Source organism: Anguilla rostrata, chromosome 9, assembly GCF_018555375.3.
Source record: "Anguilla rostrata isolate EN2019 chromosome 9, ASM1855537v3, whole genome shotgun sequence".
In the NCBI taxonomy this organism is placed as follows: domain Eukaryota; kingdom Metazoa; phylum Chordata; class Actinopteri; order Anguilliformes; family Anguillidae; genus Anguilla; species Anguilla rostrata.
Genome location: NC_057941.1, coordinates 30,717,868 through 30,727,982, shown reverse-complemented (window position 1 = coordinate 30,727,982; position 10,115 = coordinate 30,717,868). Strand labels below are relative to the sequence as shown.

At 45.1% G+C, this 10,115-nt stretch overlaps 2 protein-coding genes across 2 annotated transcripts; both read left to right on the top strand.

Annotated features, from left to right (window-relative positions):
- Positions 1–704: 704 nt before the first annotated feature.
- On the top strand, positions 705–8,123 carry LOC135262566 (solute carrier family 35 member F4). Its single transcript, XM_064349577.1, has 8 exons — positions 705–783; positions 1,771–2,080; positions 3,042–3,261; positions 3,671–3,796; positions 4,169–4,361; positions 4,696–4,785; positions 5,541–7,231; positions 8,043–8,123. Exons 1-7 carry the CDS (start codon positions 705–707, stop codon positions 5,777–5,779), a joined length of 1,257 nt encoding a protein of 418 aa, XP_064205647.1. The 3' UTR covers positions 5,780–7,231; positions 8,043–8,123.
- Positions 8,059–10,017, top strand: LOC135263544 (protein ZNRD2-like). Its single transcript, XM_064351710.1, has 3 exons — positions 8,059–8,194; positions 8,523–8,607; positions 8,912–10,017. Exons 1-3 carry the CDS (start codon positions 8,084–8,086, stop codon positions 9,349–9,351), a joined length of 636 nt encoding a protein of 211 aa, XP_064207780.1. The 5' UTR covers positions 8,059–8,083; the 3' UTR covers positions 9,352–10,017.
- The last annotated feature ends 98 nt before the right edge of the window (positions 10,018–10,115 follow it).

Genomic DNA, 10,115 nt, shown 5'->3' with positions numbered 1-10,115 from the left:
AGTACAGAGCCAAGACAGCAAAAATTGTGTCACTGTCCAAATGCTTACACTGAATAGACTTCACCGAATATGATAACACGCATCCCCAGACGGAACCAGGTTGTTACTTTAAAAGCAAATCAATGTAAGAAGTAATGATGCATTTCCGATGGGTTTTCCTTATGTGACTGATGTCATTTCACTTCCGATTAGATGCATCTGTTCTCTACATTTTTAGACTCTTTCAATTGCTGCCAATTAAAGGCACTGTTGAATTGCTGCATCTCTCATTGCTTCTGGGGCGATTGAACCAGCTTTGAAGTGATCCCGAAATTTGCATGCATTATATTGTGATTGTGCAGATGAAAAGAGGCTATAGATCTGTAAACCTCCTTGGTGTAGATCAAAGGGCTTGTAAATTTACGTCCTGTGTATAAATTTGTTCTGGCCCGTATGCTCTGTGTTTGTGAGTGCATGTGTGTGTGCTTTGTTTACTGGTTATGATGATGAGTGGTTTGGGAGGATTGTAGATGCTGAGATTGAGATTGCCCGTGGTGCAATGGTAATTACGGAGCCAGATGATTGGCTGATCTCCTTAGTTTAAGTATATTAATCCACCTGCCTGCTACACCCTGTCCTGCCCCCTCAGAGGCTTACACTCCTTACATTTGGGGTCCTGAGTAAAGCAGGACTATCAGCGCAGAGGAACACAGAGAAGGACAGCCATGAACAAGCTAACGGCCAAAGTGTCTCCTTCCCCCGCTACTGTCGCTCCTGTTGCCCTCTCGCCTCCTGCCCCTCCAGGTAAGACGCATCGCCTGGTTCAGTCTCTCATTGTGATGTCATAGATTTCTTGTTGATGACATCACAGAAATCACCTGACACAACCAGAACAGGAATCAGTGTCAGTGCTTCCTGTAATTCATGTTTTTTTGTTTGGAAATCTATTCATCAAAGGTTGGATATGAATCAACCAACATTTGATTAGGGATTATTAGAGATGATACACCATGCAATTTTATTTTGGGAGAACAAGTACTTTCAAATGAGTGGTATATCCAGTTAAAGCACTGTGCTGAGGGATGTGCCATATGGCCCGAATGCTGGCTGCTCCAGTACCAGCTGTGGCAGGGGTGTCATGGAGCGACACACGATTGGCCGAAATATTTGCCAGGATGTTCCTCTCCTCAGTGTGTGGTCACTGCACAGGCAGATTGCATAGTGAAAAGAAGCGAAAAGGTGACTTCATGCATTTCAGAGAATGTACATGCATGTGTGCACCTTCCAGAATGGAGGTGTTCAAAGCAAAGGGACGGGCCTTCAATTATGATTGGTCACTGGAAAAAGAATGGGAGGGAAATCATTTGATGATTGTAAAATGTCCAATGATATCAATAAGTTTTCAGTTGGAACATTGAAACCTGGCTCATATTTTAGTTTTTTTCCAATGCTTTTCTTAAACCGAATTTTTGTCAGACCTGTCCTTTTGGTAGCCTGTTTCTCCATGAATACGTTGGTCAAGGGTGTTTGGGCTAACCTCAGAATTATGTCAGTTATACTGTATTTTTGACAGGACTTTATTGGTTAATCTCTTATTGGGTGCCTCCTCCTTTCTGTGTATCCTTGTTATGAACCCAGTGCAGGCTTCATGTCTTAACTTGCACTCACAGAGCATACTGCAGAGGTTCATGGAAGGAGAGAAGCCTGATGGACTGGATACCCAGTGTGTTGTGTGAGCGACCTCTAAACTATGACCTTTCCCTGATCCTGACCCCCACCCGCCCCTTGTAGATGACGCAGCAGGGGAGGAAGCGACCATGTCCGAAATGGCGGGGTCTGAGGGGGACAGTGCGACAGGGTGCTGTGATCGCTGCCCATTGGTTGGCATCAGGCGGGTGGCATGGGGGGTGGTGCTGGGGGGTGCCGTTGCACTGGCCTGGACTGCCAGCACTCACAGTGCCAAGCTGGTCCTCCTCAAACTCCACGCCCCCTTCTTCATCACCTGGTTCTGCAGCACCTGGAACCTTCTTGTCTTCCCCTTGTACTACCTGGGACATCTAATCGGATCGGACCAGAGGCAGAGGCCAGTGACTCGCTTCAGGTGGGTAAATTCAACTGTGAAAATTTAGAAATCCTCAAAACGTTTATTTTTTTGTATCTAGTTGTTAGAGTTTTGGGTAGAGGTTATCCAGGTCTCCCAATTTTTTTGAAAGAATCAGATTTGATATACACATGAAATGCAAGTTCATATTTGTATTAATGTGTTTATGATTTTTTTAAACTTTTGTGACCATTTATAAATGTTCCTCACTCAACAAATATATTTAGCTATGATTGTGTTGCTAGTATATGTCACATTCACATTGATTCTTCAATGGAACATGATACCAAGGTGGATTATTTGAGCTGAAAAATAATGTATTCAGAGATGACAATGGCCGTTTTCAGAACATTAAAAACAATTGTTTTAGTTTACCGAGTTACCTGCTGATTGCAGTTTTTGCAGACAAAGAGTTTAACAGTCATGTGGCAGACTATAGTCTTCACATACTGCAGTATAAACACACTCAAACTCAATATAAGCTGCTTTGGGTGTCTAATCTTCTCAGATTCACTTTAAGATAAACAAGCGTTTGCACTTCAGGATTGGCACGTAAGCTGGTGCTATTAAATTGGCTTTACCCTACCAACTACGGTATATCTTTAGTCTAAGATATACCATGCACTTGTTTCCCCACTTACTGCAATTGAACTTGCTACCCTGTCTGAACCCAGTAGCTTTCAGTATTATTAGGCCAATTGTCATGTTTGTTAAATATGATTGGCAGGAATGTGCAAACAGCACACTTCATTCTGTCACTTATTACTTTGCTGTTAGTGGCTTTTGTTGTTACTGCAGCTCTCGTAAATCCATCAATGTGTATTTGAATATACTTTATGCTGTAAATACACCTGGATGAATAAACTGATGCAATGTAATGTGACGTGCTGTGGTCTCTCACCCCCTGGCACCCCCACCCCCTCGCATTTGGGGTCTGATAGTTTTCCTTAAACTCTTGCAGGGAGTGCGGCGAGGCCCTAGGAGGAGGGGCGGTGCCCTTGCGGGCGCTCCTGCGAAGCTCCGCCCCCTTCTCCGTGCTGTGGAGCCTCTCCGGCTACCTGTACCTGCTGGCGCTGAGCCGTATCTCAGCCAGCGACGCCAGCACCGTCCTGTGCTGCAGCCAGGCCTTCACCTTCCTGCTGTCCTGGATCGGCCTGCGTGACCGCTTCATGGGCGTCAGGGTGAGCTCTGCCCCCACCTCGCTTCGCCCTGCACCCTGCTCCTCGCCCAGCCACGCCCAGCACCCCACACTGCACCCCGCCCCGCGCCCCTGTCTCGCCTCATGTGGGCTGGTCGATGGCTGGATGGTGGGTGTGTCCAGATTATTGTGCGGTGGTCATATTTGAAAGAGTATCGACCTTGAGTACCTTAAAATCCTTTTTTTTCCCTCAAGTAGAAAATATTTGATTTTTATTTACAGTTGAAATGATCCTTCTCTATTGGCAAATCTTGAAAAGAGTCAAACTGTCTCATTTCATAGGCAATCTTTTTGTCCTATTTAGCAAAAAAGTAACAGAAATAAGATTTTAAGTCTAAATATAAGACCAAAATACTTGTTAAGATTGACTTTTTTTGTGTTGTCTATTGCAGATAGTGGGAGCCATCCTCTCCATCACTGGAATTGTCATGATGGCCTATGCTGATGGTTTCCATAGTGACTCCATCACTGGGGTGGCACTTGGGGTGGGCTCTGCTTCCACCTCCGCCCTGTACAAGGTCAGCACCAGCTCTGTTCTCCCATGATCCTCAATTTCTTCGCTTCCCTCCAGCTCTCTCTGCTTCCTGACTCAGTCAACTCCTAGCTCTGAGTGATGTAATGCCCAAACCCTTTGCTTAAACAAAAAAACACTTTGTGCTGCCATACTGTATTGAGTGTCTGTCCATTGTCCATGTGTGTGCATATGTGTGTGTGTGCGTGTGCATGTATGTGTGTGTGTATACATGCGTGTATGTGTGTCTGTGTGCATATGTGTGTGTGTGTACATGCGTGTATGTGTGTGTGTGTGCGTGTGTGTTTATGCATGTGTTTGTGTGTGTGCGTGCGTGCATGCATGTGTGGGTGTGTGTGTGTGTGTGTGTGCTCTCCAGGTGCTGCTGAAGCGGAGGGTGGGGGAAGTTGGTGCGGGCGTAGCCAGTGTGCTGCTGTCCTGCGTGGGCCTGTGCAGCTGCGCTCTGCACTCCTGGATGTGTGTGCTGCTCTACCTCACCCACGTGGAGTACTGGCCCTTCTCCCAGCGCATGCCCTGGGACATGCTGTGTGGCCTGGCTGCGCTGCTACTTGGTGGGATGGCCTCTAGGGGGAGCCCTTTCACAATTGCTCAGCCACACATGCTCTCCTTCACAAAACTCTTGCTCCCCACATCGTACTTACCCTTACTCTCAGTCACACCTTTTACTAAGTAATGCCAACTGTTCATTGCATGAGTTCTGTAATGTACTTTATAACAGTCAGTTACTGCCTCAGATCCATGAGAAATGTTTTCTAACAGTAATCAAATAATCAATAATAGCTTTTCCAGTTTTTATCCCACAGGCTTTACTCACCTGTGTTATGTGTATACTCTTTAATAATAATAACTTATAATAACTTTAATAATTCTCTCCACTCTTTCCAGCTTTCAATGTATTGGTGAATTTGGGGGGAGTTCTCACGTACCCCACATTCATCTCCTTGGGGGTCCTGCTGAGTGTCCCAGCAAGCACCGGTAACCACTGACACACCGTCATTCTGTTTCCTACAGCCTGCTTGCCAGTGATGAAATTCACTGGGTTATAGCATTACTGACTCAAGTTTTACATTTGCAATAATCTTGCAATCTAGTCGTGCTTGCAGCAATCCTGTTCCCGCTTGTTCATGTGTAATTTTTACCTGGAAGCTGTATGATTGTGTAAGGGCTCCTTGCTCCTGTGTAATTGTACATGTAAGCTCTATGTATTGTGCAAGGGCATTCTTACACCACACTGTGCTGCAGGAAATACAGCAAACACTCAATGTAATTACCCACAGTTACTAGTGTAAATGTGTATGTACTCAGTTTATCCCTATGTGTAAATTCCATGTAAGCATTACATGAATCTCAGTATCTGAGTATGTCATGCTGAATGATAAGTTGCTTACAAAAGATGTACTGTAAGGAATATGTATAAATGACAAGGTCTTAATCCCTCCAGCAATAGTGAAAATATAAGCATTACAAAAATATAAAGAATACAAGAGCTATAAAGCCACTGGAGTTATATGGAAGTAATCTAGTAGGCATAATTGATAGTATTTATTTTACAGTGCTGTTGTATTTCATTTGAGGGTAAATTGATTTTTTCAAACAGACCACACATGGCAAGTTAACATAATTGCTAGTATTCCAGCTGAGCTGTGTAGTATATTCTAAACACCATATACATTCCAGACTGCTCAGGAATATTAATTGGCTAGTTTCTAACCCCATTGCACCCTGTGTAGCTGCAGATTTGTACCTGACTGGAGCTTCCCAGCTCAGCCAGGTGAGGCTGGCTGCTGCGGGAATCATTGGGACTGGCTACCTTCTCCTGCTGCTTCCAGAGCATTGGGATGATAGTGCCCTCAGGTGGCTGGGAGGACTATGGCATGGCGGGTGGCAGAAGGACAGCATGGCTGGAGAGGAGATCGGCATCGAGGGTTCAACTGGTGCCCGACCAAAGCCCAAACCAGCACTGGCCTGACATGACAGAAAGTAGTAGAAATGAAGAGGGTGAATGAGAAATGTGCTCTCTCAGGCTCAGCATGTTCCCATAATTTCACACACGCATGAGTGTGTGTAACTGTTAACCCTTGTATTGTTCATTTGTGCCAGCGAGTCCAGCACTGGTTATAGCAGTCCCCAGGGATGAAAAGTGTGAATCAAATGAGTATCCCATACCACGTTGTGCAACAGCGACTCCTCTGGTCAGCGTGGTGCCTGCAGTCTGCCTGCGCTAGCTGTGCATAATGGCGGCCATGTCTGCGCAGCCCAGCTGGCTGCCCAGACCGCAAGCACTAGTCCGGAGTTGCTAAAATTGACCGAAGATGTTGGACGGGATCGCAAATATGAGAGAAAATTCCAAACTGCAGAGAAATTTTTTTTTGAGAAACCCTTGCGGGAAAAAAAGAGGCACATGCTTTCCATACACACCTGAGTAAACGACAGCTGTCACTGAAATGCGCATTATTGAAAACACAGTAGGCCTACATAAAATGCTTTTTAATCCATCCAGTACATGAAAATATTAAATTACCAATATTATAGCACAAGATAGGTTTCTGAGTATGTACTGTATGGTTTGCGTGGTCCTGCTGAACCACACATGGAAGGCAAACACCGGTTGACCCACTACTTTTATGTCTGTGATCTGTGAAAGGTGTTATTTATGAATAAACTGTTTTCGAATGGTCATGTTAAAACCTTTGTGAAAGTTCCTTTAATAGTCCTCATTAAAGAGTTAAATCATGTATCAGGAACTGGAAAATACAGGATACATGGGATCCAAAAAGACAGATTTTTATGGTATGAAATGCACCTTGTGGGTTTATTCATTATTTTTAAAAAGACTTTGAAGCAGGTGTTCGGGCTTGACCCTGTGAATGTGAGTGAAAACTCACCAACCCCATATTGTTATGACAGAGATGTGACCAAGAACAATACTATGGCAATTGATGTATGTTTTTTGTTCTGTCATATTCCACTGGAAAATCCTGTTGATAAGAAACAGAGAGGACATAAAGAGGAAAGCAGGATCTGAGTATGTTGTGAGTCTATAGAATACATGGGAGAGCTACCAGTACCTGTTGGCAATAACTCATTGATTAAGAATTTGGTCTCCATGAAAAAATTATTTGAAAAAATGAAAAAAGCATTTGCGTTCAGTGTCAGGAGTCAGGCAGAAGAGCCCCAGCCATTGTTTCACATGGCTAGAACTCCCCAGTTTCGCCATCCCTAAGCTTACTCCCTCTTCCGCTAGAGTTTGATAAAATGAATTTACTTGGTCCGTGTATTTTCCCTCCGGGGCAGTAGGGGGTAGTAAAACGAGTAATACCCGGAGCGTAAACATCCAGAAAAAAACCCAGAACGTGGTTTATGCTTTCGGTCACGGACTTGGAAATGCTGCCGGGTGCTGGAAACATGTCTCTCAAGGCAGGTTAGTAGATTTTTGTTTTAGTGTTCCGAAGTTTGTATGATTTAATATTAAATGTGTGTGTGTATGTGGTGTTAAGCAAGCTAATTGCAAAATGTGCTAGCACTCATCATAAGTAAGGGTAGCTGCCATGCCGTTTCTGTTTCATGCTAGTTGGCTAGCCGTTTTTTCCCCGAAAACAAGATAACCAGCTGTCTTTGAAAGTTGGTTGGCCGGTAACTTACGTTACGTTGTCGATAGGTCATATCTCGGGTATTGGAATGTGACAAACTAACTTACCAACTGAGGTAATAGCACCTTACAACTCTACTTGGAAACATAATTCGCAGTTTTATTTCCATTGCTTGAACATGCCAGTCAGCTAGCTAACGTTAGCTAGATATACGCTAAGTAAGGCAAGTGCGTAATAGTCGGCTACAGTGGGTAAAAGTTAACTAACGGGTCCGACTGCCAATCTATTGTAAATGTCCAAATTATGCTAAACAACTACGGTAGCAAGCTTCTAGCGGTATGCAATGTCTAACAGTCTTCAGTCACGATTGAAGGCAAAAAGTAAGGTTGCCGTCAGCTAATTTAAAAGCTATTAGCAGTATAACCGTTTCTTTTAACGTTACTTGGCTAGCTCACCTGCTGTAGCAGCGATCAAGTGGCTACGCTCATGCAAATGTTAACTATATGAATGTAGATATATAGTTTTTATAGCTATGTTCTGCTACATTACTCCAGTCCAACCATTAACAGGGGCCTTTCTAGACAGTAGTTAGCTAGCTAAAGACAAAGTACTGGTGAATATTCCATGCCCTCGTTTCCGCAGAGGACGATGACTTTGAGTGGGAGCCCCCGTCGGAGGCAGAGATGAAGGTGATCCAAGCTCGGCGGGAACGACAGGACAAAATCAGCAAGCTGATGGGAGACTATCTGCTGAAGGGCTACAAGATGCTGGGCGAGTGCTGTGAGCAGTGCGGGGTGAATAAGCAGCGCGCGCGCACACGACCCCATTAGCAGTTCACCTGCTCTGTTACCTTATGTCCCGAAAAACTGGTGTCTGAAAGGTCATCACGACCGTTATTTTACAGTGCAGTTGCCATGTTTGCAATATCTGCATTGAAACCAGAGGGTTGCTGGCTCACAGTCCAGCTGGTTAGGTCAGAACACCCTTAGAAATAGTCTTGAGACTCACAAGTCAGGAAGAGTTGTGGGTCTGTGAGCTGTGAGGGATGAGTTCATAGTTGGGATTTGAGGATAAAGTTGATGCCATAGAAGAGGAGTGAGTTTTTCCCTTTCTGCTTTCCAGACAATCCTTTTACAGGACAAGCAGAAAAAGAATTACTGTGTGGCATGCCAGGAGCTGGATTCAGACATCGACAAGGACAACCCAGGTAAGGGGCCATCATATCTGGTAGGGAATGTAAGAGATCATGTTGTCAATCAGATATCATCAGGGATGATTAAGAGGCTATAGGCAAGATCCAGTTTTTATTCCCTGTCTTGGATGGTGAAGCTGCCTTGCCCTTTCCCTGCCAGTCAATATGTCATGCATGCCACATTTGTTAGTCCTTTGGTATGTGGTAGCCAAACCTATGTTGCATATATCTTGTGGGGTCTAAAGGAAGGGCTGTAACATTGTTGAGACTCCCTTGATTGGGCCAAACAAAATGATGACACGTTTGCTCTCTGTTCCAGCACTGAATGCCCAGGCTGCCCTTTCACAGGTGAGGGAGAGACAGCTGGCAGCTCACGCTCTCCCGCTCGTCAACGGAACCACACCCAGTGACTCCTCCCCCTCAGTTCCTGGTCTGCCACGCCCAGAACACTGTGAGGGTGCTGCCTCTGGACTAAGAGGACCTCTACCAGTGCAACCGAATCCTGCCTCCTCTCTTCCGGGCCCCGCCCCTCCCCTCCCGACCACAGCCCCTCCCATTCAGCAGAGCCAGTCCCAAGCAGCTTTGCCGGGCCAGCACTCCACCACACTCTGTGCGGAAGAGGCAGTCCTGCAGAAGATGCGGTGGGCGTCGCAGGAGCTGCAGCATTCTAGCTCGGTGGAAAACAGTATCCAGCTCTGCAGCCTCATCCGCAGCTGCGCAGATTCACTGCGCAGCCTGAGGAATCTGCAGCTCTCCTGAAACTTTTACCACATTATCTGCGCAACATGTCACCCTTGTAGCCAGTCCAACCGACACCAAGCCTCACTCAAGGTCGGAAAGTTCAATCTTGTTAATGGTAAAAAAAAGGAGGTTATTTTAAAAAAAGAGCCCTGTGTGTTTTTTTTTGTTGTTTTTTTTTGGTTTGTGCCTGAGGGGTTGTATGGCTTGATCCTAAAGGACTGTAAACCACTGCTGTTAGTGCCGTGTTGATGTTGCACTTGTTCACCAGTCAGGGTTGCCATGGTTGGGGATTAGGATTAATGCATAGTGGAGTGCCAAGGCAAGGTGTGTGTTCATTCCTCACATTCTTACCATTTCTATCATTGTAGGAGGTGACATTTAGTGATGCAAATCCCCTGTTGTATAGAGACTTAAACTGTAGAGGAAAAGGAAGGGTAGAATTTGACTTGGTGTAATAGGTCTTAAATCCCAACTGTACAGATCCCAAGCAAATAGAACTGCAGTTTCCCCCCATGTGTATAAATGAGACTGTCCATTTGATTTCAGGCCCATTTCACACCCCTCTCAGGAACCTGGCTTTGACTGAAAGTGTGCAGTTAAATGGAGCTGTGAACTTTGGTGGAAAGCAGGTGATCATAATGTGTATCTGCTGTGCTGCTGCTCATTAAAGCTGACTTAGACACAGCTCTCTCTGGTGTGTACTCACTCCCTGATTCTGCACAAAGCCACAATGCCAGGTTTAATCCAGAAACAGGAAATTGCCAATTTAATGTTTTATCAGC

Bases quoted from the DNA above. Each gene is read 5' to 3' on its own strand.
- LOC135262566 (XM_064349577.1), top strand. From the start codon at position 705: ATGAACAAGCTAACGGCCAAAGTGTCTCCTTCCCCCGCTACTGTCGCT. The intron at 4,362-4,695 runs GTGGGATGGCCT...CACTCTTTCCAG, and splicing joins CCTGGCTGCGCTGCTACTTG to CTTTCAATGTATTGGTGAAT. The intron at 4,786-5,540 runs GTAACCACTGAC...CACCCTGTGTAG, and splicing joins GAGTGTCCCAGCAAGCACCG to CTGCAGATTTGTACCTGACT.
- LOC135263544 (XM_064351710.1), top strand. From the start codon at position 8,084: ATGAAGGTGATCCAAGCTCGGCGGGAACGACAGGACAAAATCAGCAAG. The intron at 8,195-8,522 runs GTGAATAAGCAG...TCTGCTTTCCAG, and splicing joins AGTGCTGTGAGCAGTGCGGG to ACAATCCTTTTACAGGACAA. The intron at 8,608-8,911 runs GTAAGGGGCCAT...TCTCTGTTCCAG, and splicing joins CATCGACAAGGACAACCCAG to CACTGAATGCCCAGGCTGCC.